General features: G+C 40.9%; 1 protein-coding gene across 14 annotated transcripts in view; it reads left to right on the forward strand.

Moving 5' to 3' along the window:
* BCKDHB (branched chain keto acid dehydrogenase E1 subunit beta) overlaps positions 1–27,757 on the forward strand; it is a 580,561-nt gene that overhangs the window by 11,245 nt on the left and 541,559 nt on the right. For all 14 annotated transcript variants that reach the window (XR_008956183.1, XR_008956185.1, XR_008956187.1 and 11 more), the window contains exons 2-3: positions 486–563; positions 2,133–2,201. Coding sequence is in view for 8 of the 14 variants with exons in the window: in XM_026507015.4 (XP_026362800.1) it covers positions 486–563; positions 2,133–2,201 (147 nt within the window). In the remaining 6 variants the exon portion in view is untranslated. The remainder of the gene's footprint in view (positions 1–485; positions 564–2,132; positions 2,202–27,757) is intronic.

The raw sequence follows: 27,757 nt of genomic DNA on the forward strand, positions 1-27,757 counted from the left end.
GAGCGCTGAAGTTGATCGTTAGCCTTCCTCCCTCATTGTTTTGTGGCCCGTGACCATTTGCTGTTACTGGCGTATTTAACATGTGTCTCGGGTCATGTGCACTTTTTGTGATGTGTATCCTGAACCCCTTCCCAGACCACTTTCACTCTGGCTGGTTCCCTTTTCCGACTTGCCATCACTTTTATTTATTGTCTGAACACATTTGGTAACTTGATTAAATTCCTTTTTCCTTTTTTATACTTGTTTTTTAATTGTTTAATATGTGTAAATTTTGCTTCCTCATCAAGCACAGAAGTCTGTATTGCTTTTGTATTTTCCACAAAACCAGCCTCATTGGGAATAGTCCAGTAAATTCACATAGTACCTTCCTTTCTACTTTGACTTTAACCGTGTTATAATCAGCTGTTAAGAAACTTGTTATTTTTTATGCGTCTTACAATGTAGGAAATGTTACTTAAAAAAATGTTTTTTTTAAATTTTCACAGGGCAAACTCAGAAAATGAATCTTTTCCAGGCGATAACAAGTGCCTTGGATAACTCATTGGCTAAAGATCCTACTGCAGGTAAACTGCCTTTGTGCGTGAGTGTGGTAGCTGTGTGAATTCAGAATTGAGAATTTGCTGGAAATACTGCGTCTGAGGCTCAGTGGTTAACATTACGTCTACCTGCCTGAAATTTTTTAAAAAGATCTCATCAAATGATTAAGGTTAAGTAATCGGATTATGGTATTAACACATTTTTAAAATCAATTCATTATGAATTAGTTCTCATGTATACCTAACATCATCAAGTCGACTTTCTCCCATGGTGTGTGTGGTCCTGATACTATATAAATACTTTCTGGATTAATACCTACTGTGTACTTCTGTTTCTCCAGCGTATAGAAAAAAAATGGGAGGCACCATTTCATTCAGATTTATGAATCTGTTTATGAAATGAGGATTTGATTCCGCACTTTCCTTTGAGATACACTGTCATCCTACTTACAAGATTTTTTTGAAATAACTTTAATATTTGTAAATAACTTTATCTAATCAAATTTAATTATTGGTATAAAAACAGTTGTCTGCTGTATGTTTTCTAAATTGGGTTGGCTTTACTTCATATATATGTATAGTATATATAAATATATATATTTTTATATATTAGTATATAATATAGACTATAATATATATTTACATTTATATATATCAATATATATAAATTTATATATATATCTACATACATATATAGATATATCTCTCTATATATTTAGTATACCTTGGGCTTCCACTTGAGAATCCCTAGTTTGAAGGTCAAGTGAAGAAGGGGTTATTTGTTAGGAGGAAGTGAGAGGTACAGTAGTGGATGATAAGATCTTGCTTTGTTTGAATGTCATCTGAGAATGATTGATCTCGAAGAGTAAATGAGGGTGAATTGTTTTCTTAAGGTCCACAAAGCTAGTTAGGTACATTAATAAATTCAGTTCTATGAACACCCATTTTTATTGTCATTGCCTTGCTCACTATCTCCCTCCATATTTGCCTCCTTTCACACAGTTTAGGCCCTTTTCCTACTTGTGACTGTTCTCGCACCTTGGAATGCTTTTCCTTCAGTCCTTCAGATTGTTGTCTTTATTGTAGACCATGTAGGAAAGAGAACCACTGGTGGGGGCCTTGAGCCTGGAGTGTGAGTCATAGTTCTGCCTCTTGCTTTTCTACTGGTCAAGTTACTTTCCTACTGCTCCGACCTCGTTTTCTGACCTTGCTTTCTTCCTGGGTAAAACACGATGACGTTCTAGATCAGTGGTTCTTCATCATCTTCCTCCTATGTTTAACGATGTCTGGAGACACTTTTGGCTGTCACAACTGTGTGTGTGTGTGTGTGTGTGCGTGTGTGCCGGGGGCAGCTGTCATTAACTGGGTAGAGACCAGGGATGCTGCTCTCTGTCTACGGTGCACAGAACAGGCTGCTACAATGAAAGAATCATCCAGTCCAAACTGTCAGTAATGCGGAAGTTGAGAAACCTTGATTTAAACGATCCATTTCTGTTTTCTGATTTAAAGTGTAAATCTATAGATGACCTGTTTTTCGTTGTCAGTATCACTTAAGGTTTATTAAATAAAACATGTTTTTTGAATATTGTTTTTCAGTAATATTTGGTGAAGATGTTGCCTTTGGCGGAGTCTTTAGATGTACTCTTGGCTTGCGAGACAAATATGGTAAGTTGACGTCTTTGTATAAGAATAGTATTCCTGTATAACTTTTCCTTAAAGATCTCGAGGATACAAAAGATACCTGTTCCATTGTTTGCCATATCCTTATTGTATAGATACTTGTTGGATTTTGTTTTTATTTTTGTTTTGTTTGGTTTTGTTTTCCATTTCCATAGCCATCTGCAGAATCCTTTGGTCTAAATTTCTCCGGATGTGTTCTAATTGCAGACTCTCTGATCTGGTTCGGATCACACATATTATAGATGCCAAAATCATCTTCATTAAATGTATTATTTATCGTGTCATTTAAATCCTGGAAGCTTTGATCTCTTACTACTGCCTTCCTTACCCAATTTTGATGCCAGTGTCTCTAGTTCAAGATTCTGCCCTACTGGTCCCTGTTAATAGATTTCATCTTTTATTACCTGTATTAGTCAGGGTTCTGCAGAGAATTAGGAGCATTAGGATATATGTATTTGTATCTATGTATGTGTGTATATATGTATGTGTATTATGTGTGCATCTGTATCTATTTGTATTTATATGTATCTCTCTATATATCTATGTCTATGCCTGTATCTGTATGCCTACACCTGTATCTGTATTGAGAAAGAGAGAGAGATTTATTTTTTAAGGAATTGGCTCACACAGTGAGGGGCTGGCAAGTCTGAAATCTGTAGGGCAAGCCAGCAAGCTGGAAGCCCAGGCAGGGTTTCTATGTTGCGCTCTTCAGGCCGAATTTCTTCTTGTTGGAGAAACTTGTCTTTTTTCCTAAGGCCTTCAAGTGATTGGGTGAAGGTCATCCATATTATGAAGGGCCATCTGCTTTACTGAAAGTATATTCACAGCAATAGCTATACTGCTGTTTGACCAAACAACACATGAAATTTACCATCCCCCCCTTCCAAAAAAGAAAGAAAATCGCCATCCCTTTATCCTCCCACACATTTTACCTCAGGTGATCTCTGTCTTCTGTGATTGATTTCTGCCTACTGCTTTTACTCATTTCATTTGACTCAGACGTCAGAGTGCATTTTGGCCCATCCCAGCATCCTCCCTCCTGACCTGCTGTGTGAGGAATATATTTCAACCCCTACTGTTAGGGGTGACTTTGAGGTGATTGGACTTTTCATTTCCTCTCTCAGTCTTACCTGAACTGGAAGTCAGCAAAGTGCTTAAGTTTAGGGGGAGGAGTTGATGTCTACCTTTCTTTTTACCTTTGCCACTGCTCTCTAAAGCGCGTGGGTGCCCGCAAGTAAGGGTGGGCGGGGGGGGGGGAGCCTTCCCGATTTTTTTTTCCTAGTTGTTGTTCCTTCTTGTTCCACTCTTCTCTGAGGTTGTGTTATACTTGAATCCAAGACATCATGGCATGTTCCACCTCGCTTACCAGGAAGTTCTCTTCTCTTTATAGCAGGTTGATTTTCTGATTCCTGTCCCTTTGCTTTCTCCTGTCTATTTCTAACAGCGGTTTAGAGATTGAGATAGTTGGGCCAGTCTCAACTATCTCACACTATCTCAGTTAATTCCAGCTCATTCAGACTCCTACAAACTTTAGCTCTTTAAAAAAAATTTAAAAGCCTTTTCACATTTGATTTCAAAAGCAATGCATATGCATTGAAGAAAATTTGGAAAATATAGAAAAGCAGAAAGGAGAAACATGAAATTGTCCATACTTCCAGAGATAACCTAGAGAAAACCCTGGTACCCCTCTTGGTTACACACTTCTAGACCAGATTTGAATATATCTGAGTATGTTTGCGTGTATTAAGGAATGTTTAAAACATTGAATTATGCTTTCATGTTCTGTTCAGGATTTTAAGCTGTGCTGACATTGCCCCCTGTTGCATGTTGTCTGCTTTACCCCACTGGAGCCGTTAGCATATTCATCATGGTTGTTGTAGATCCCTGGTCTGTCTGGTTCTGATGCTTGCTCTGTCTCTTCAAATTGTGATTTTGCCTTTTGGAATGCCTTGTAATTTTCTCTCTAGCTGGACGTGATGCACTGGGTGAAAGGAACTGCTGTAAAGAGGCCTGTAGGGATGTAGTGGTGAGGTGTGTGGGGAAGGGAAGCATTCTGTAGTCCTGTGATTAGGTCTCAGTCCTTTATTGAGCCTATGCCTCCGGACTGTGAACTTCACAGGTGTTTTTCCTCTCTCTCAGGTGGGACAGGATGGCTGGAGCTGACTGGAGTTGGGCATTTTCCTTCCCCTGGGTCGATTACACTCTGACAATAAATACCCAGCAGATTAGGCTCTAGTTAACTGGTTTCCCTTGATGTCAGGCCTTTCTAAGAAGGGAGTGCTCTGGCGTGTTTCAGAATGGTTCCTTGTCCGCTTCCCCAGCTGGAAGCAAGAGGGAATTTTCTCCCGTGTTTATTCTAGGAACCTGGTCGAGCTCCTGGAGGTAAACCGCACTAAACTGGGGAGGCCTCCTTAGGACTGGATTCCCTGGAGTTTTGAACTCTCCAGCTTGTCCACACTGAGCCTCCAGCAGTCCCTCGGTTACAGTTCAAGTTTCCCTGCCCTGCACCGGCTCTGACAATCGTTTTTCACTCCTCGGTCTCTGCTCTGGGAAGTCAAGATTCCCTGTATTCCTCCTCTGTCTGTGTCTTCAGTCTCGAGGACAGCAGTTTGCTCTGTGTCGTCTCCTCTCTGTCAGGTCCAAGAAGAGTTGTTGATTTCTCAGTCTTTAGCTTTTGACTTGCTCGTGAGGACAGAGTGGCGACTTCCAAGCTCCTCACGTGTGGAATGGAAACCGGAGGTGGAATCATACTTGAGCGGCTTGTCTTGTCCGCCTCGGCGGAGCAGTTTCTAGCCTTCGCCCGCGCAGTGTAGCAGGCCGAGTGCTCGCTGACACTGGCGACGCTTCTGTTCGCTGCCGGCGTGCCCGGGGTCTCATCCGTGGTGCTCTCCTGACTGTACCCGTTCTGTCTGGGGCATTTCATCCATGTCCCCCGCTGCCCACACACTAGTGACTTACGAATTTCTAAATCCAGGGTAGACCTCCGGCTTGAGCTTCAGATCTGTGTTTTCATTATACCACAGCACATCATCACCTCAGTGTTGCAGTCACTTCAAGCGTAGTATTTCCAAACTCCTGTTTTCAAATTCTTCTGAGTGTGTTATCTCCATCCAGCAAATCCACAGTGCTCACTGCATTTCCTATCTCGGCGAGTAGGCCACATATCCGTTCGGTTTTCTGAGCCAGAAACCGGGGGGATGCGAGGCTCTTCCTCCTTTCTCATTCTTCGCCCCCAGTCAAGTCCTACAAGTTCATCTTCACAGTTTGTCTCTAAAGTGGCCTCTCCGTTCCATTCTCACCTTCCTGGTCTGCCTTCAGATCCTTAATCATCTTTGCTTGGACAGTTCCACCGCTGTTCTTAGCAAGCCCCCTCCTGTCCCCCCCTCCTGATGGTTCTAAAAGGCACATTTCTTGGCAGGATATACAAAAGACTCTGAGATCTGCCCTCTACCTACCTACCTGACCTCATTCAATTTATTCTCCGCCAATATTGAATTGCTAGATGTTTTCCCTGAGGCTCTGCTTTTCCCCCATCTCTTGTCCTTTGCACATGCCATTTGGATCTCTCTCTCATCTGATTCCCTGGTAAGCTCCACTTTTGCCTTCAGAAGTTCCTCCCTAAAGCTCTTCCTGACCCTCCAGGCAGAGCCAGGCACTAGTTTTCACCGCTCAGACTTGTATCTTTTACGTATTGCAGGTTGCACTGTAACTGTCTCCCCACCAGCTCTCTGCACCAGCCAGCTTCTGGAAGGAAGGCAGTAGGTGTTGAAGTCGTCTGTGCATCCCGGGCTCCTAATACAGTGTCTGGCAGTGCTAATGAAGTGGATGTTGTTGAGTGACCGCAGCCTTCGCGTGCTCACCAACGCAATGGCCTACTGCCTCAGAAGCGGGATTTCCTTATTTCCCTTTAATGATGTTTGGTTGGTCGGATTGTTTTCTCTTAAAACAGGGAAGAGAAACTCTCACTTGAAAAAGTCCTCTACTCCTCAAGGCACCTGCAGATTTAGGTCTCTACGACAGGGGCTGAGCTAATTAAGCGCTAACTTTTAACTTTATTGTCAGCTGATGTGAATTTTTTTTTTTAAAACAAGCGCTTTAGGACTATGAATTGAAGTTTTGAATAATTCTAGGTTGATCAATATGAACAATTAAATCAACTCTCTCTAATGAGACTGGGTGAGCTTCAGTCTTCAGGAGTGAAGAATAAAGGAAGTGGTGAAGAGAAATCTATTAAAATAGAACTTTTTCCATATTAAAAAAAATAGCATGTATCTTTTAAAAATAATTCTCTGCCCTTTTGAGTGCAGGCCAGAGAAGTTTAGCTGTACAGAAACCTGCCCACTTAGTATTTTTTTGAAGTTAAAAGCACTTGTATTTAAAAGATTATATTCATCTAGTTGCCTACATGGCATTAAATGACACAGCGAAGAGCATCTTCAAGGAGTTGATTAGCTTTCTGGGGAGGAGCTGAGTGTAGAGAGAGGCTGGATCACAGACAGTAGGTGGCAGCCTACACTTCGAAATGAGGCTGTCCTTGCTGCCGGTACCAATACTCGGCAACGGCCGAGAAGCATTTAAAATCCCGTCAGAAGGGAGAATTTGAAGAATTGCGGGTTATTGACCTAATGTTGTGATGCGGAGTACGGCCTGATATTAAAAAGAAGGAGCTGTGTAATTAGGGACCATGCTGTTAAAAAAAGAAGAGAGAGAGAGCTCTTCTGTACTCCAGATAATCCAGACGAGTGAGTGTAGCACCACAAACCACTGTTCTCCTGCCTTGTCCTTTGATGGCACAAAATAATAAGGATGGTTTGAAAACTGAAAATAGATGGTCTAACCTCATGAATACATTACACACCAAATATCAGCTTTAGCCTTTTTAAGAAAGGGCTCCCTTGTTCGGGAGCAACAGTTGAAACTAGGTGTGTCCCAGGGAAGCCTTGGGTAGGAGCGGGCAATTCAAATGGTAGTTGATTTTTTTTTAGGGTATGTGATTTTATGTTGAATACCACACATCCTTGCATTTATATAATGAGACCAATTCCACAGTTCCTATGGAACCTGGCCTCATTATTGTCTTTCTCTATATGTGTTGTCTGTGTGTGTTTTAATCACAGAAGACTTAGTATGTCAGGTTAAGCATATATTTTTTTAAAGATTTATTCATTCATTTGAGAGAGAGAGAGAGAGAGTGAGAGACACACACACCATACATGGAGAACGAGTGAGTGAGTGTGGGGAGGGGCAGAGGGAGGCAGAAGGCCCCGCAGATTCCTTGCTAAGCTCGGAGCCTGATGTGGAGTTCGATCCCACGATCCTGAGATCATGACTTGAGCCGAAACCAAGAGTCGGTTCCCTAACTGACTGAGCCACCCAGGCGCCCCTCAACACATGTTTTTATTTCACACTCTTCTGTACTGATGTGGGTGGACGTTGCTGGGCTGTGGTTCATAAAGCTATATTTTGGTCCACTTATTGGAAGAAACTTAGATGAGAAGGAATAGCAGAGGACTTGCTGAATTAGTCTTTGGGCCCAAACATCTGCCTTTTCGTGGGATTTGATATTTTTCCATTACTGTATTCATTCCTGTACACCACAACTGCGGCCTGTCCTAGCAGCTTGGGAAAACGAATATAACCGCTTATTTGTTTTCTTATGTAAACATCATCGAAATTGTTTAACCAGGCACTTAAATACACTGGATTCAGGAAGGAAAACTAGGGCAGGCCTGTGGAGAAGAAACGTTCTCCTCTGTCATATGCCGATATTTGGGACTTGATTTTCAGCCTCCGTGGCCTCATCAGTCAAGGAAAGGACTAGATGTTCCTCACGGGGATGTACTTCGATGGTATTTGTGCTTGTGTCTCTTTTTAAAAAGAGGAGCGTATTTGTTTTACATTTCAATTTCCTTTATATTTAGAGGTTTTATGAACGTAACAATTGTTCTGTCATTTTAGAATCATGGCGTGTGGGGCCCTTAATTTTCTCTTAAGACGTCCCTTTTCCAGTATAAGTTTTAAATTTGGGGGATGCAGGCAAAATCTTTTGAGAAGTCTTCTATACTTTCTTGTGAATTATGAAATTAACCTCTTCAACAGAAAAAAAAACGACCTGCTGCAGTGAAGGGGTTACTTAGGTCATTGTGATGCTCTCGGGTGTAGTGTCAGGAAGGTCAGTCTGTGAAAGGGGGCCTGGCTTCCAGGCAGGTGCAACGAATTTCACCGAAGAAAAAGCTTGGTAAGGTAATGGCAGTTCTCGAGGGAAATGGAATATGTGATTTATTTTCCCCACAAAGTTATACGTGTATGACTTCACAGCAGATTTAATACCAGATATAGGTTGTAAGATGTTTAACTCTGCTGTGAATTTGGAGTAAAAACAGGTGTTAAGATGGTGTAAACTTTTTTTTTTCTAACATGCTTATTAAAAAATATTTTAAAAGGATTGTTAGTAGCTTTAAGTGTCTTTCTTCCTAAAAGTCAGGCGCTTTAAATTGCTCCTGGTATTACAAGGCCCTTTGTTGTCTAAGACTACGCATGTGGTCGAACTAGATAACAAGAAGGGTATATTAAACGTGTTCTTTATCTGTTACCAGTTGAAGTACCCTAGAAAATGGGGCGAAAATATTGAGATATACTTCATTTACATTTGTTTCCTTCCTACATGCTTCAATGTTCTTTTATGAATTTTCATTCCTAAAAGATTTTGGAATCTACTAAAATTAGAATTGGTACAGATGGTCACTGTATTTTAATTTCTCTAAAAATCAGAATGTGTAACCTCACAATTGGCATGTTGACCAGTGTCTCAACAAGTAACATTTAAAAAAATAAGATTTAATGTATTTTGTAGGATGTGAGAGCTAGAGAGAAATTGAGGCTATATCTAGTCCAGTGATTCTCGACTGGGGATGATTTCTCACTCCTGGGGACAGGAGTCCAGAGACATTTTTGATTGTCACAGCTGGGGGTCGCCACTGCCTTGTTAATGGGTAGAGGTCAGGGCTACTGATAACTGTCTTACTGTGCACAGGACAGCCCTCTCCTACCAAACAGAGAAGTCTCTGGCCCAAAATGTCAATAGCGCTAAGGTTAAGAACCCCTGATCTAGTTCTCCACATAATCTAGAAACTGAGGTTCTGAGAGGTTAGATGTTACCAAGTTGTCCGGCAGTAAGTAGGTGAGCCACCGCCTGAGCTCAACCTTCCTAAAAACCAGGGCTGAGTTTTTTGCACTGTGTTGTTTTTTCCTTCTTACTTATAAATGAGCAACTCCTATAAAGCATGAAAAATAGAAGAAATCTATAAGGAATTTTAATGAACAGAGCTTAAGGGCTCTGATTATTCATAGTGTAAGAATAACCCATATTAAAAAGTTCTTAAAAATTCTTTTTGCGATTCTTTTGTGAACATGTTTTTTTGATTAGTGTATTGGTTGTTCTGGGGTGACAGCTGCTGCTTTGACTCCTTTGTGTTTTTCCTTAGTTGATTCAACAATAAATGTTAGCGCTGCCAACAGGTGTTCTCTTTGACATTTTGAGCATCAGGGTGTAATGCCCTTAAGCCAGTTTTTCCCAGCCTTATTGGACAATGGCGGGCTTTTAAAATGATCAAATGTGAGCACCAACAGGGCTTAGAAGATAGGCTTGGACTAAAGTATTAGACCAGGAAAAATGGGGTTATAGGGTCATTGTCAGAATGTATAAAATTGAATCCTGTATTTTTTCAAACATCACAATTAAGAATTAGAAAAATGAAACTATATTGAGAACACTTTAAAGGGAGTAAAAGATCTTTCATTTGACACTTTACTATCCAGTAAGACCTATATCCTATCCTTAATACTAGGGATAATGTTGCTAAGTTAGCTTCCTAAATCAGGTGCCGGCTCTTATGCGTGTCCTCTTCCAGACTGGTACTTTTAACAGTGGGAAGAACACACACTTCAGTATTTAGTATTTCTTGAATTTGGATGCACTAGATATTTTTAATTGCTATATTTTGGGGGTGCCTGGGTGGCTCAGTTGGCTAAGCGTCTGCCTTCGGCTCAGGTCATGATCCTGGGGTCCTGGCATCGAGTCCCACATCGGGCTCCCTGCTCAGCGGGGAGCCTGCTTCTCCCTCTCCCTCTGTGTCTTTCTCTCTCTGTCTCTCATGAATAAGTAAATAAAATCTTTAAAAAAATAATTGCTATATTTTGGACAGCTCACTTTCTAATTTTTACATATTGAAGCCAGTGGCTTTTTTTTTTTTTTTACTTTTCATTTATGCAGAATTGCTGCTTATTTGATTCAAATGTGATTTTTGAATTACAAGGCTTTTCTTTTTAGATCCCAGAAATTCTCAGGGACGCAAGGGGACCAGCAGTCTAACAGTTTTCATATGCAGTTCAGATTGGTGTCACCTGGGAGTCCCTGGACTCTCCCATCCTATTTTGCTCTCCCTGAGGAAATGGACCACAGAGCCCATTACAGGACAACGGAGAACGCTTTTCCTTCTCAGAGGTAGTGCGTCTGACGGTCCTGGCAGCACAGCCATGTGGCAGCTTCACGTTGACATGGCACTCAGACGTTGAGCTGCTCTTGTCACTTACCTGAGTTCATTTACCTGTCTCAGGTTTGAGTCTAAGTGTGTAGGTTACTCACATAGCTATACAATCTTTACGTTAGTTCTAACTTGCAGTTCTGCTGTGTAGCGACTTCAGCGCAGTTAGGAATTCACATAACAATGGAATTCACCAGGAAAAATGATTTTCCAGTCAAATCGGGAGTAGCCAGTACAAACAGCCCTGCACGGAGGACAGCGTTAATGTCATCCGACAGGTATGTGTTGAACGAAGCCTTCTATGTAGAGTCATAGAGGATTGGAGCAAGTGCTTTGTTTTCTGTTCCCGTTTGGTGGAGATGAAATTTCGTGGTTGCTTTGATTGGCACAGTGGATAAGGGATCGGTCAGGTAAAGGTTGGCAAATGTCATTGCTAAGGAATCACTTGGGAAGCTTGCTGGACACGAAGTGTTCGGTTTCCCAGTGAGCAGCTGCACCCAAAGGCAGCTTTAGCGACGGAGGGCTTGACCTTCTCCCGTGGCGCCCTGCCATCCCTCTCCCCCCGAGGCCCTCTGGCCACCAGCCAGAAATGGTGGCATCTAGCCAACCCTAAATTAGCCAAAAGATTCTTTTTCTGTCATTTTGGCTCCTGGACACTCAAGCATCTTTGGTAATAAGGGATTTCTCCCACTCTCAGTTTCTGGGCAGGCTGCTCATTTAACCCTCATGTTTTCCTCTTCTGGTCTCTGCCAGCTGGGAGTCCAGCAGAAACAAAGACCCTAGTTTCTAAGCCAGAAACACAAACACAGTATTACATTCTTAATTAATCAAGATCCTGTAGATGCTAAATTTGAGTATTTTGTTCTGGAAGAAGTGGAGGCTCCTTAGGATTCAAAAGGAAACTTTTAAGTCACTTTAGGAACATGTAAATTCTTAAAGGGACAAAAGGAACATTTCGATGGCGTAAACCCTGTTATGTCTTTTCAAATCTAAATTAAACACCGATAGGATAGACATTAAAGGGAGAAGTTCCATAGCATTCTCAACAATTTCCTGAGTCTCACAGGGCAACTCAGTCATTTGTCTGAAGAGGCACCTTTCTCTTTTGTCAAAGATTCTGGAGTTTCTGCCCAAGGACCACCTAGCCACTTAGATTTTAATTATTCTGTTTTTAATTCTGTAATATTCTGTAATTAATATTTTAATTCTATAAAATAGTTATTTTAATTATTTAATTGTTCTGCTTTTAATAATTAAGATTACAATTCTGCTCACAGTGTTTACCTCTTCGTATCAAAAAGAGAGAAATTAGGGGCACGTGGCTGGCTCAGTCAGAGGAGCATGTGACTCTTGATCTCGGGATTGTGGGTTCAAGCCCCATGTTGGGTGTAGAGGTTACTAGAAAAATAAAAAATAAAGAAAAAGGAGAGAGGGAGTGAGAGAAAGACAGAGAGAGAAAGAAAGAGAGAGAAAAAGAGAGAGAGAGAGAGAGAGAAGTTAGCTCTTGTGGCTACAGGGATTGCACTCCTGTTCTCAAATGGCTTCGTTCACCCCGCAGTCTGCTGACAGTGAATCAAGAGGGGAACCAGGGCCTGTCCTGGGCCACTAACCTACGCAGCCTCTCCTGATTTCTCTCAGATACTTATTAACAGAATTTGAGCCAAATAGTCTCCCTAAAGCATTCTCCTTCTTCAGTTCTTGTCAAATCCCCTTCCTCTGCCCACCTTCACGCTAGTTCTTATTTCAGGGGTGGGGCAGAAGACCACTCACTACTCAGCTTTAGCTCCCATTACACTTCAAGATTTCAGCAAAGTGAAATTTAGGTAAAATGTGCCCCCAGTTTTTTTAGGCTAGGTAATCCTTAGCTGTCAGTGGCCATTTGGTTAAGGGAACGACCGCCAAGTTACGGCGCGGGGTTTCACGGTGCAATTTTCTGGGAGCCCTAGAGCGCTCCCATCCCGCGTCCCATGTCTTTCCTCGTCCTCCCCATGTTCCACGCAATTACAGGATCTGAGAATAGACGTGGCTCCCTTTGAGAGTTGTGGGTAGACTCTTCTCCCTGCAAGGCCTGGACCTAACATGTCAGGAGTTCCTGGGGCAGTTGTATTTTTTCTACTGTTATTTGTGTCCATATGTGGTCTCTAGCCGACCCTTCGTTCAGTACAACAGCCTCTCCTCCCTCCTTCAGCTAAAGGATTAGGTCCACTTGTTAGCATCTGAGGTCCTTTCTCCCTTCCAGATCCCACAGCATCTTTTTTCTCTTGTGGGTCTCCTTTTGGAGGCATTAGCAGTTTGTCGCAGTCTGGCCCTGCCTGTCCTCTTCTTGTCATCACTGTGCGTGCGGCCGTAAGTGGTCTAATGTCCATCCTCTGGAGAACAGCCAAAAAAAGGCGATGATGAGGCCCCTGCTGCCGGCACGGTGACCTGTGTATCTTTGGCTCCTGCCTTTGCTAATGTTGTGGTTTCAGGGGGGACTTGAGGTGACTTTGATCTTCACAATTCCCCCAGGTCATCTCCTGCATACATAAAATCTAGGTGCAAACAGAGGGCTGGCTATGAAAATGTAAGCTTAAGACAAGCCCTCTGGCTCTGTTCTCCAACCAGAATGCTTCCCTCCGCTTCTCCTGTATAGATTTTCTAGAGCCTCAGCTGCCTGGCAACTCCACCCGTTTTCTTTGTTTGGGTCAGTTTTATAGAACTGGACGCAGAACTGGAAGGTCGCCACTCCAGATGGCCCTGGGTCCGTTCCCGCACGTGGTCAGGATCGCCCGGCCCACTGCTCACGGGTAATGAAGGTTAGTGAAGGCAGCGAGGGGCTGACGGGCACTCAGCGGAGAAAGCTGGCGTTGCCTCTTACCTTTGCCACATTGACCAGTGGTGACTGTTAAAGTGTCATCGGAACTCTGTCTTGGGCTAAGGCACTTCCTTTCTATGTCCTGCGGTTACTCGGGTTATTTGCCCAAGCTGGTTTACTGTGCCTTTTAAGAGCGTGTTGGAGATGCCATTCCAGGAAGGTAGATGCCTTTCGGTTGGGTGTGTACCTGGGTGGGATAAGGGTTTGGAGTAGGTCTCTGCACAGCAACAGCACCCCTCACTCCGTGGCTGTGCTTCTCGGCCTCGCCCCTGTGTCGCAGGACTGTCATTAGGGCTCGCCCCAGAGGTTCCGAGTTACGCTCTGGGGTGTGGCCGGGGTGTTGGAGTTTTAAAAGGTCCCCAGGTGATTCAGATGTGCGGCCAAGTTTGAGAACTACTACTCTAGAAGGTACTAAAATTTTTAAGATGTGGTCTCTGCCTTTAAGGAAATCCCAGTACACTTGCTGGGCCAAAGCCTAATTACATGGTGAGTAAAATAACAGTGTAAGAATGAAATAACAATATAAAACTATGTAAGAAGGTGCCTAGTGACTTCGTTTCTTTGCTTTAGGCCAGAATTTAAATGATAGAGGGTGAACAAAGTGGTGCACTGAGAGTTTTTATAGAAAATGGCACTGGAGACTTCTGGAAAAAGAGAAAATTGAACATTAGCTCTACTTTTGTTCCCTCCCCAAGCCCCAGTAAAACATTAAGTGATCTTCTTTTGTAGAGACCAAAATCCCCAAGGATGGGGATAGTGGATTGCAGACCACATGAACAAAATGCTGGAAGCTGAAAGGTACAGGGCTTGATATGCTTGCCAAAACCGAATCTGGAATGGGCAGTGGAGTGGCCAAGAACCAGCCTGGTGTCTATCACAGAATTACCCAAGGGCTCAGGAATTGGCAACACCAAGTACCCCTGGGAAGAGGGATGAAGAGAATGGTGCTCTAGAGTGAGGAAAATTGGCTGAAAGTCTTTTTAAGAAGCCCTTAGATCTCTGCCGGCAGGATCTCCATCCTGGAGGTTCACTCTCCACAGGGAGGGTAGATAGAAACCTACTAGAGGTAAGGGAGGCTGGAAATGGCGTCTCTGCCCTGTGTGGATCTGTGCTCAGCCAAAACTCCGGGGTGCTGTTACTGTAGAAGAGAGGGAGAATGAATAATGGGGGATAACTACCCGTCAGTACCATGCTTCCGTATAGAGGCGTTTGCTACATCAGTAGAATAATATTAGTAGAATATTATTAGAATATTAGTAGAATAATAATAATTAATGAAGCTGATGAGAGCAGCAAACTCTTAGAGTGCTTTGTACGTGCCCAGCTCTGTTCTGGGAACTCTATGTATATGAACTCATCTAATCCCCACAATCCTATAGAATTCTATGATCCCATTTTGTAGATGTAGAAACTGAGGCACAGAGAGGATAAGTAACTTCCTCAAGATTTCACAACTGGAACCGGGCCTAACATTTCATTTTTTTGGGATGAAACCTGACATTGTGATTAAGTTTCAGAAAAACCTGATTTCCAGTTAATGTTATTTAATGTATTGGTTTTGTGTTCTCTTTGGAAAAAAATGAGTATCCTGACTTATGCTTGATAAACGGAAGGAATTAGTGCTAGTTTTATAAAACTGTATTACGTTTGTACAAATTCGAGTAATATTAAAATATAAATAATTTAACATGTGAGGTCTATTAGTTTTTTCTGTTTCTGAAAATATAGGTTCACATATTTTGAATACTGTTGTCGAGGTGGCGAATGACATAACGAAACTGGTCATTTAGAAGGTAACTCTGGCCACAGCATAGGGAGCTAGCTGTGAGACGAAAGGCAGGGACACCGGGGGCAAGGATTGGGGAGTCCAGATGTTCTTAAACTTGAGCGTGCATCAGAATCACCTGGAAGGCTTGCGCAAGCACAGATTACTGGGCCCTACCCCAGAGTTTCTGGCTCTGGAGGTCGGAGTGGGGAGCCCAAGGCTTTTTATTTCTAACAGATTTCCAAATGTTGCTACTGCTGCTGGTCTGAGGACCACAGTTTGGGAATGACTGCATCTATCTGAGAGGTAATGAGAATCTAACGTATGTCAGTGGGAGGGAAGGTGAAATCAGGAGTGGGGCAATGAAGAGTCCATTAGGGAGAACTGCTAGGACTTGCCTGCCGTTCTTTGGAAGTTGGGGCAGATGAAGAGGGAAGGGTCTAGGGCAGCCGGCCAGGGTTCAACACTGAAGGAAAGACAGACTGGAAAGTGTTGGTTGGGTGTGCAATGAAGAGGCCATTGGTGGCGTGCTCACCAAAAGAAAAGGAATTTTCATGGCAAAGTGAAGTCAGAAACAGATGACCGAGGCTTTGAGGAGATACGGTTATCCTGTTCTAGCATATAGAGTATGGATTTTTAAAATTCTGAAACACTGGATTATGCTCTGTATTATGGCTTATTTTAGCTGGCCATCTGGTTTGGACCAGACTAAGGGCTTCCATCGTTTTATGCATCCTGATACTTTCTGGCCTTCTCCCTGACCTTTTGTTTAAAAATAGATCTGACACTAAAACAGTGTCCAGTTTATTTCAAGTGAAACTCCCCCTTTTGCTTATGTGCGTATTAGTTTTAGGTCAATGTAGAAACCATTTTCCTTGCGTTTTGTTATGTATGGTGACTTTCAAGCTCTGTCTGCCTCTTCCATTCTGCTTACGGGTCCTCAAAACAACTCAGATTTAAAACTGCAGACTCGTCAAGTTCGGTGGGCTTTCCCTTGGGGTTTCTCTCACTACAGTCCAGAGCATCGTTCATGTGCTCATTACCTCTGATCTGAATGATCTTATCTGTCACAAGACCATTTGTTCTCACTCGCCTTCCTACTCTCGTTCATTATGTGTACTTCTGTGAGTTTTCCCAGAATACAGTTCTGATCACAATACTTTCTTGCTTAAAATCTTCTCCATGTTTAATAGTCAAGTCCGGTTTTCTTAGCTTAGCATTGAAGATCTTCAATGATCTGCTCTGCCTTTTCTTCCCAACTGTAGTTTCTCTCCCCCATATTCTTGGCTGCATCTACACCGCTCACCAGTCGTGCCTGTGCTTCTCTGCCCCTGGGGAGGTCATCCTTCTGCTTCCAATCTGGTTTATACTTCCAGACCTAGCACATCTTCCTCACAACCTTCACTACCCTGAAGTAATTTCTCTCGGTTATTCTCGTCAGTTTCCATCTAGCACTGCATCGATAACTCATTATTGCTTGTTTTGCCCCTTATTTTACTCCTGTGATGCCCATAATAGTTATGTAGAAATTGATTGAATGAGTGGAAGGATGGGAAGCCAGTTGTCATGACTTGGGGCAAATAAAGTGGTGATTCGTTTAACTGACACATAAGAGTATTGCATACCAGTGAATGACTTCCACTGGAATTTTCTAATGCTGCTGTGAGTGAGGATTTAAGGAGACTTTTAAATGTGGTCTGTCAACTTTGTCATCTTTTTGGATCAGAAGTCTTTTACTTAACTTACTGGTTTTTGGTTGTCTTAGATATTTCAGTGAGCTGAATACTACCCTTATTGCAAGATGTCTCTTGTCTGTTGTGCTGTTATGGAAAGCTTGTTAAGTGCTACCTGGATGACACGTGTGTAAGTGTATATGTACACCCATGAATCCACACATTTTACCTGAGACGAATATGGTGACCAGCTGTGGTTTTTTTTTTTTTTTTTCTTTCCCCACATAAGAGATATTAGTTAGACGAACTAATTTCGGAGCCACTAGTCTGATTAATAATGTGGACCAATTATTTTCTGCCTTTTGATAAATTCCATTGATGTTTTCTGATTCTGCTTTCATTTACTCATTGGAGTGTGAACTAGAAAAGTGCAGTATATCAGTAATTAGAGTGTAGAAGTGATGTAGGATTTGTTAGTTACAATTGATTTTAGAGGAAGAAACATCTAGAACTAGCATAAGAAATTGTAATTCTATAAATTATAAAAATTCTAAAATGTTTTGGATTTAGAATAGCGATATAATTAAATTTTTCAAACTTTTTTTTTGTTTGTTTTTGTTTTTTGTTTTTTGGCTGAGTATCTGTCATTTGGGACTTTTAAACAGTGTACTTTTGGGACCATATTAAGGACCATAATTATGATATCTGTGTTTAGCTCTGCCTGTATATGTATATTGAATTTTTCCTATAGCAGTGAGACTCACAGATATTTTTAAAAGAGCTGATAGCCAATGTTTATTTTCTGGTTAAAACTGGTTCTTGATTCTCTTGAGCTTTATTTTAGTAATAGCTCTTGAATTTGGACTTAGAGTTGGTTTAATGTCAACTTTCTCCTGTTTACAAAGGGGAAAGCTCATTTATTTTTCATGCTTCTTTGTCATGTTATTCCCTTTGCTTCTGAGAAAAGGGCACCAACCTATTTAGATAGGGAAGTTTAGCCTATTTATAAAGCTAGGCAGGTTAATTGAAATTGACAGCTTGGTAACGTCCTCCTTGGTGAATGACGCACACGGGTTTTAGATGATGTTGGCTTGCTGTTTTCACTTATAGTCAGGAATCAGCTGGAGGAATTCGTGTGCTTTGAGCTTCAGTGTTGACGTAGGTATTGAGTACAGATATGTTTTAGGAAACATCTCATTTCCATATAAATGAAGGAAGACTAAAAAAAAATTAGATAGCTTGCCCTTAAATTCCAGCTGTTATCACAAGGATGACGAAAATATTTCTTTTGACTTTCTGGAAAAACAGCTTTGGTCGTATTCAAGCAAAGTGAAGTTATTGTAGGTTTATTCAAAAATACTGCTTGTATTCATTTTTGGGAATCTTTTTTTCAACTTGCGCTATGTATATATAGATTTGAAAAATTGTATTTTTCATGTGCATTTCTGTAAACTCCAGGTTAGATAGCTTCATTTAAGAAATTTGTAGTCATATCAATAACCTTGTCAATGTGATTTAAATAAAAGGTAGAGGAGCCACAGTGTTCATCGTTCTTACATGACAAAACTGTGGGTTTTGGGTTTTTGTTGTTGTTGTTGGTGGTGTTTTTAGACCATAAATATCAGTTTGACTGAAATGGGTTTTTGTCCTTTTTCTTTCCAAATGTCACTTAAAGAAGAGTCTGACGTGAGCCTCAATAGAGTAATAGTACGTATTTCCTAGAACCCAAACGTTCGGATTACATTTATTTAAATTCAGTTTCATTCAAGATATAAGGTGATGTCATAAGTGGGAATTTTATCTTCGTAAATCACACTGATCATGCTCAGAAACAAAATTTTAGTTTACATGCAAGTGTCACAACACCAGTGGTTGAATACATCTTTGGTGGGCCCATAGCCCTTACGAAAGCCAGCACTGGGCAGTTCCTGAAGACGCGCGGGGCTCTGAGAATGCTGACTTGGTTCTGTGCTGCTGTGGGCCTGCTGTTACCATGTCCTAGGGTCCTACTCAAATGTATGGTGAAAGCATACAACACATAATTCAGGGACCCAGACTCCGTTTGCTCAGGTATGCTGGGGGGGGGGGGTGTACTGTAGGGATCAGTCCTTCCAAGTGGCTGCGTGTTTAAGTAGAACCGTGGCCTACCGGAATCAGCTGGCCCTCCTTTCCACGCCGTACGCTTGCAAGGCCTTGGGCCCCCTTGGGTTCGGTCCTTGGCCTGTGTTGTCTCCAGGCCTCCGCAGATACAGGGCAGCAGCAAGAGCAGTGGCATTCGTTCCTCAAACCAGGAGTTGCTTTTGGTCATCAGCTCTTCGTTCTCACCCCTAGGTTATTTCTTGCAGGTTAGCAGAGGCCAGGCTTCCTGTTCATAGCCCTCCGCTGCTCAGTGGTAAACCTTGGCATCTTGGCATGAAGGTGCATGCAGGCCTTCTGCTGTACCTATTCATGGTCTTGCTAATGGAACGAGATTTATGTTCACAGTTTAGAACTGCTTGTCCCAGTGCAGCCACCGAAGCTGACCTTCCGTCCCTACCCCACCCTTCAGCCCAGATAAACAGAGAACTGATTGTGGAGTGTCAAAGTGCCACTCACCTCTTCCAGGCAGTATGGATTGAGGTTGAGGGTGGGTGGGATGCAGTGCTGAGGGGGTTTCTCCAGCTGACGGTCTGCGGCTCTCGAAGACGATATATGGTCCCAGTACCTCTCCGCGCCAGCCCTCAGGGGCTTCTCTGCTCCATGTGCCTCTCAACTAACAGCTATTAAATCCTGTTGATTGTGTAGTGTTCTCAAACCCTTTTCGTTTACTACTATCCTGATAATAATACTTTACATTTTTAGAATGCTTTATGATTTGCAAAGAACTTGTACATGGCTTATCTTATTATACCTCAGATCAACCTCAGTTCTAGGCAGGTTTGTTATTTTTTATTTTTATTTTATTTTTTTTTAAGAAATGAAGTTTTGGAAGTTTTTTTTTTTTTAAAGATTTTATTTATTTATTCGACAGAGATAGAGACAGCCAGCGAGAGAGGGAACACAAGCAGGGGGAGTGGGAGAGGAAGAAGCAGGCTCATAGCGGAGGAGCCTGATGTGGGGCTCGATCCCAGAACGCCGGGATCACGCCCTGAGCCGAAGGCAGACGCTTAACCGCTGTGCCACCCAGGTGCCCCAGGTTCTTTATTTTTATCCTCATTTTATGAATGAACAAACTGAAGCACAGTCCAAGCTGACACAACCGGGAAGCCGAGTCACATCTGAACCCCGGTGTTCCGACTCCGGAGCACATCCTTTAACCACTCTGCTAATTTGGGGACACACTGAACCTTTCCACCTTCATCTCCCACTAATGCCTCTAATCCCTTAATGCTTCAGCTTCCTTGGTTCCCTTCTCAGACTCCGAGCTTCATTCCCCACCCCTGTACCCCTCTTCTTTCTGTGCTGTCAGAACCTGGCCGATTCTTGAGTGCCCAATGCCATGTCTTCTCGTTCGTGAAATGTCATGTGATCCCTCCGAGCCTGAAAGAATTTCACCTTCCCCTCTCTTCTGATAGCATCTTATTTTCATATTATTTCTTTGTATCATAGTTATTGCTGTTTGACTTATGTCCTTACCACATAAGTTTTTTGAATGTTTAAATGTTGATAGTCGTTTCATCGATATCTCATTATCTCTGTCATTTGTAGCCACCGACTACAGTGCCTTGTATGTGGTCAAGTATATATTTTGTGTAAATACTGCATTGGGTAAAAACAAATCCTATCAAATTGTTTTTTGCTGCGTCAGAATTAAAGCCTCTGACAGTGTCAAAAGGATTCGGGAGGCCTTGATATTCTCCCTTCCCATCTCTGTCCGATGCACTTGGGAGGGTATGCCGGAGATCCTACTCTCTTATTCTGTGGCCCATTTGGTCCACCTCTTAGGGTACGACGGATTCATTAAAGATCTAAGTGGTGGCACTGAGCACTTTGTTCATCTTAAAATAATTTCGTTTCAGGATTCCAAATTTCTAGTAGTCTCTAATCTGGTAATTGCTCGTAGTAATCGAATTTCTTGGCAAACAAAAGAAGATCCAGTTTTCAAGCACCAGAATGATTTTTATTTTACCCTTTAAGATTTCTTTATTATTCACTAAAAAGTAGAAATCTCTTTAAAGTTGATGCATGACTTCAGGAGCATAGCAAGCAGGAAATGTTGAATGCAATTGAAGTGTTTTAAAATAACTCCTCATAATTAAGATCGTTTGAACTATGAAATTGATATAGTCAGTTGGATATGCAGTTGAATCTAAAAATCCGAATCTTTCTCTAAAATTTCCTGGGTATGTATGTAATCGCTTCCCTTCCCCTTTATCCCTTTACCCTAATGGATAGTGTAAACATTGCGTGGCACTTTCACATCTTAGCTTTATGCACAGTTTGGAGATTTTATACTATTTCTAGATAGAAGCATGTATACATTTATACAGGCTGGCAGTGCTATCTTGCTATGTAATTATTGACTCAAAGTTTGAAGCATACCTTTTAAAAATTCTTCTTAAATTCTCAATTGTTTTCTCGATAATTTTTAAAGTGCTGTTTTCTTTTAAAGGTGTTTTTTCTTTCACTTCATTGTTAGAAACTAGGTCATGTCATTAACCCAGCTATCTTACTTGCTTTAGCTTTTTGGAGAAGCATTTGAGGGAATTTTCAGAATTTCCCGTAAAGACTTATTATATTCAGATTAAATGTTCAGAACTATTTTGCATCTGTGACTGTGGTGCCGATAATTAAAGTCTAATTTGATACATGTTAGCATTTGAATTGAGTAGTGGAGCCAATTTAGGAAATAAATTTCTCTAGTAGAATGGTGCAAGCCTTAGAGTACCAAGGCTGCCAGTTACTGGCTGTTGTCTTTGGGCAAGTCACATAAATTAAGATTGAGTTTCCTTATTTGAAGAAATGTGGGGCTGGTGGGCTAGGGTGTTGTGATTCTGTCATTTGTTGTTCAGTAGGGCTAGGGTTCTGTGATGCTGTCATTTGTTGTTCTGCTTGCTTTTCTTGGATACCCAACCATAACTTTTACATGATCATTATATTATTTCATGGATTCTCTACCTAGTTTTTTTTTTATTTAAAAAATATACTTTTATCCCTTGTGAAATTTCTCGTAGGTATAACTGAATTTTCCCCTAATAGATAGATACAACATGGTAGTGTCCCTATATTTTTTTTTATTTAGGAATCTTTCTTTATTTTATTTATTTAAGATTTTATTTATTCATTAGAGAGAGAGAGAGCAGGAGCAGGGGAGGGGCAGAGGTAGGCTCCCCACTGAGCAGGGAGCCTGAAGCCACTGGGCTCCACCCCAGGACTCCAGGATCATGACCTGAGCCAAAGGCAGACGTTTAACTGAGTGAGCCACCCAGTGTCCCAAAGGAATCTTTGTTTAAATGAAAGATGAATTAATCCCATGTGACCACTTTTTTCCAGTTAACCATACAAAGTTAAAAAAAAAAAAACAAACCCAAAACTTTTGTTTTTAAACAACTGCCACACTTTCCATGTGTAATTTACTTTAAAAAATAGTTTTTTCAATTTATTTCCAAGTAGATTTTTTTTTTCTAAAATTGAACAGTATTGCATGGTGCACTGGGTGTTATACGCAACTAATGAATCATCAAACTTTACATCAAAAACCAGGGATGTACTGTATGGTGACTAACAATATAATAAAAAATATTAAAAAAAATAAATATGGACTAGAAAAAAAATTGAACAGTGGAGTTGATTATTTGGTATTGTTCTTTTCCTAGGACATAGTTTCTCTAACGGTTATTAGCTAACTCTATGAGTCAATGAATATTCTGGGAGTTTTCATATCTTCAGTGAGATTTAACATTTTGGGGGGTCTAATATCAATGATAAACATTTAAAAGAAACCAGATTTGGGGTCATCCAGACACCTGCCGCATAAGCAAGTGTTACCATATGATAAAATCTGTGTGTTTATTGTTTGTGCCTGTGAAGGGTAACTACTTCACAGTGTCTGAAGTGTACGAAGCTTTCACTTGAGATTCTGGTAACACACGGTGGTAGGAGCATCCCTTCATGCCCCACTGGAAGGACGCGGGTTATCCTGTGTTACAGCAGCGATCTCGTGATGATGTAATCAAGTTACAGTCAGATGAATTTCAGGATTCCATTTTTTAATATAGCACCTTTCAACAGTTCACTAGCAGTAAGTTAATCAGTAATTACACACAGAAGAACGTTCTTTACCTGATTCCAGCAATAATCGAATAGCTACACATATAATGCAGATTTTGATATGGTTGTGGTACCAACTTTATCTTGAAGCAACTTTCTTAAAATTATCATCCAAGAAATGCTTGTGGGCGGTTTTATTTAGTAAGTCTGATTACCCTGACCTAGTAAAGAAAGCCATGAGGTCATACATATTATGTCGTAGGGTGAATTTAAGTGAAAATGCATTTTTTCCTCCATTAAAATGATTAAAGTAAAAAAAAAGAAAAGACCTAAAGTTCCATTGGTGCTCTCATTTTAGCAGGAAACCATGGTTTGTTACACTGTATTTTTGCTGTTAATCTCAATTTAATTGGTTATACAGTTATTTTTGTATTTACAAATTTGTTTTACCTTTGTCTTATGAGGGCAGTAAATACTAAGTTTAATTTTGTGTGTATTAAAATAGCATAATAAAACTGACTGAAGTTGACGTGAGGAGTACAAGAGAATATTTTTCTTTTAACCAAGTTGTCTATCTCGTACTGGTGTGAGAAGCCTTGGCCTTTGATATTGACCATTATTGTTTCACAATCATTATGGCTCACCTTCAACCAGATGATCCCTCTGTCAGTCTTGATGAGTTGCTTAAAATTAATTCTTCCCTTTCTGTCATTTCTAAGATGGATTTCTCTAAGATGTGGCCACCTAAAATATAGCCATGAGGTAAATAAGCCATTAATTTTGTGTGTGGATAATTGGATTTTCAAGATAATATGATCTGATTTTATAATTTCCCCTGATTTTTTTATTTTAATATTTAATATCCTTTTTATTTCAATATTATTTTGATTACTTTTTCATTCAGCCATCCACTTAACAAATATTTTTTAAATGTTACTCTGTGCCAAGAACTAGGTACTAGAGATAATGGAACATAATTCTCATCTTTATGCTGGTGTGAGTGTGTGGTCTCTCTTTGTGGTCACGTTTTCCAATTATATATTAAAGGGATTTCATGTATATGTTACTTAGTACATGTCTCTTTCAACCAGACTTCTTTTTGCCTTGCTGTCATATCTACATGCCTTGAGTACTTGTGGGACATGACCACATCCTGATTACCACAGACTTAAATACCTTTTCAACCCAAGATGATGGGTCTTTTAAGTTTGTTCATTCAAGTAATGCTGTTGAAGGACTATTAAACTCAAGCCATTGTGCTAGATACTATTGAGTGTCCAAAGATGAATGAAACCGTCTGTGTTCTCAGGAAAGGAGCTTACACATTTTAATCTAGTCATTGAATCCTTGGAACTGGTTGTTGGATCTGTGCGTACTTTTGGATCTGTACCCAAAATTGTAGACTTCTTGATTACAGAGGCACTTTTGCATTTCATCCTTCCATCTGTTCATTCAGTAAACATTTACTAAGCATATGGTTGACTTCTTTCATTTTCTTCTCACCCATTTTAATGACCCAGATCTCTTTGCCAAGGGTTTTCTGAGAAATAGAGGTGGAATCTGTAGGACAAGGCCCACTAACAACCCTTTCTATCCATTGTTGCCCAGAGACATTTGGAGAATGTTGTAAGGTAATTGTAAATACAGGTAAACTTCCTAAATCTGGAAATGTTAGAACCTGGAGTCTTCTGGAACCATGGATAGAGTGCTGCTTACAAGTGAAAGCAGGATTGGGCAGAGGGAGATGTCCAGAAGTGATTTAGGTCCTAGGACCACCATGGCCAACCGTGGAGGGGTCGGGATCTCTGGAGTCATAATGACCCTTTGGGTTGTCCCTAATTGGGCTGAAATGACCAGACCTTTATACTCTCACACTGATCAATCATTGGATAGTGGCCACCACTCATGACCTTGAGCTAGAAAGTTCATTACAGGTGAAAGTTCATTACAGTCCCTAAAAGGGCTGACTGCTGATGTCTCTTTGCCCACAGCATGCTCAGCAAGCAAGGCAACAAGTTCCTCACACATGGGGGTCTGGGCTGCAGGCATCACAGTGCCCACTGTAGGGAGTAAACTGTGAGCATTACCTTGATGATAGAATGGCTTATTCAATTCACTTCTTAATTTTCCAGCTCTGAAACATGAATATCCTAATTTAGGATGCTAATATATGGTAGGTTAGTTATGGCCAAGGTGAACACTGCGCTTTATATTTCCCTTATTACTTTTTATCTAGGTGTTGATATTCTTTAACCCTAATAATAGTGACTATGTGTCTTGGTTCATTTAGAACAGCCCCGTTTTCCTGGGACTACACAGTTTAGGCCTGTTAAGATCAATTAACACCTGTTAATTATTCTTAGTATCCTTCACACTCCCACACATTTCCCTTTGGAAGATAAATTGTACAGTCATTCTACCTGGTATTTCTATTTTTAAAATTTGTTTGCATGTTTATTCTCTAAATGTCCTTCTAATGCATAGAATACTCTATTTACTTTTCTACTTATTTTAAGAGGTAGAAGTGATCTTCTGGATTAACTTTTTATTTTTGCTTTACTTGACCCTAAAACAGATGCCTTTCATCTTTGTCAAATTCTTTATCATCAGACTTTAAAATGTAAAATCACAACATATTCCAGAAAGTCTGAGACTGAAATTATTGTGATGTGTTATCTGCCTCCCTCCCCGTCAAAATTATATCTATAATGGCCTTGCCTTTGGTTTATTTTATAGGTTAGTCATGAATGTTTCATGTCCTTATTTACCCTTTTGGTCTGGGAATCTGGGACTCGGGAGGTGTTTCCCTGATGGAGTGGATCTCTTTTCTGGAAGGATATACTGACCTGTTCAGATTTGTGTCCGAAGGAAATACGTGTTGCTTAGAGATGGGCAGTTTTAAAGCGGCCTTTTTAGAAATTTTATGGGAAAAAGAAATTTAATTTTACCCAAGGTAGATTTAATAGCTTGCAGGACCACTGTGTTCATAAGGAAAGCTAATTTAAAACTCTAGTCATGTTTCCCAAAAAATGTCTGGGCACTGAACAGAAGGAGGTACTCACTGACTTTCGTAACCTACCAGGAGGTAATTGGTTGTCACCTTAACCTATGGCTGCTGCTCCTTTTTGCCTAATTATTGTTTCTTTGCACTCTTCTCACTGATTCTGGGCTAGTTGTGGCCTAAATGTTGTGGTAGGGAACCGGGTTCACTGGTGGACTCAGTTGTGTCCATCTGTGACTCTGGCTGGAAAAGCCAGCTGCTGGTTTTCTCTTGCTATTTGACATTACGTGGTGGACAGTATCTTCAATGTCTCAGTGTGCTGCCAGTGATATGAACTTTCTTAATCACGTTCCCTTTACAAAAGAAGAAAACTGTTAGGAAAGTGGTGGTATGACTTTATACCTGATTTTTGTCAACAATCGAGATACTAACATGTCAGTTATTTAAATGACCAAACATCTGGCATTCTACACGTGTTTGCATAGACTCAAGAAATCATGGAGTTATACGAAGAGATAGCCTAAAATTTAAGCACAGATAGCAAAACTTAAGAAGATAGCATGTTATATGAATACCTTTTCCACTAGGTACCTGTAGCATCAATAGCAGTAAGTTTATCTGAAATGTTAACTGGATTTTACTCTGTTATATGAGGTTAAGAAAGAAGTAATTTGGATAGTATTTCCTTTTTTATGACTTAGTCAAAGCTTGTTGGGCATTGAAGAGCTATTTCAGAGTAGGCATCGTATTTTTCCTTTCTTATGAAATCAGAGCCCCTGACCACTTAACTAAACATTCGCTGAACTTGATTTATAGTCCTTTGATGAAGCTGCCTCCTCCTTGCAACTTTCCTTGAGCTTCAGAAACTAGGGAATCATTAGACTCAAGCTGCTGTTGAAAGTTAGGAATTGCAACTGGTCTTACATTTTGTTTATCATATGGATGGATGTCTTGTTTTTATTTTTATTTTTTTTTTAAAGATTTTATTTATTTATTTGACAGAGAGGGGGAGAGAGAGTGCGTGCGCACAAGCAGGGGGAGCAGCAGGGAGGGAGAAGCAGACTCCCCGCTGAACAAGGAGCCCGATGCAGGGCTCGATCCCAGGACCCTGGGATCAGGACCTGAGCTGAAGGCAGACGTTTAACCGACTGAGCCACCCAGGCGTCCCTGGATGAATGTTTTAAATGGCTGTGTGTTTCAGGGCTGTTCTGAAATTCTGTGTACCACCTGACCAAAAGAATGTGGTCTGTGTGAGATTATTATGTAATCACATACTCCTGCTAAATAGGGGGGAATCTGAGAAACTCGGTTCTAAATATCAAAAAGCTGAGTTTAGTCACCTCAGAAAGTAAAGAAAGACTGGATGTCTGAATCCAAAGAAACCTAGCTTCCCTTATTTATTTTTCCTTCGGAAGTAAACATTTATTGAGCACTATCAATAAATAATTCAGTAAATTACTGAATCCTGAACACTAATACTATCCTTCGTTGTCATCCATTCACGCCAGGCTTGGCG

The sequence above is a fragment of the Ursus arctos genome, unplaced genomic scaffold, assembly GCF_023065955.2.
Source record: "Ursus arctos isolate Adak ecotype North America unplaced genomic scaffold, UrsArc2.0 scaffold_29, whole genome shotgun sequence".
Classification (NCBI taxonomy): Eukaryota; Metazoa; Chordata; class Mammalia; order Carnivora; family Ursidae; genus Ursus; species Ursus arctos.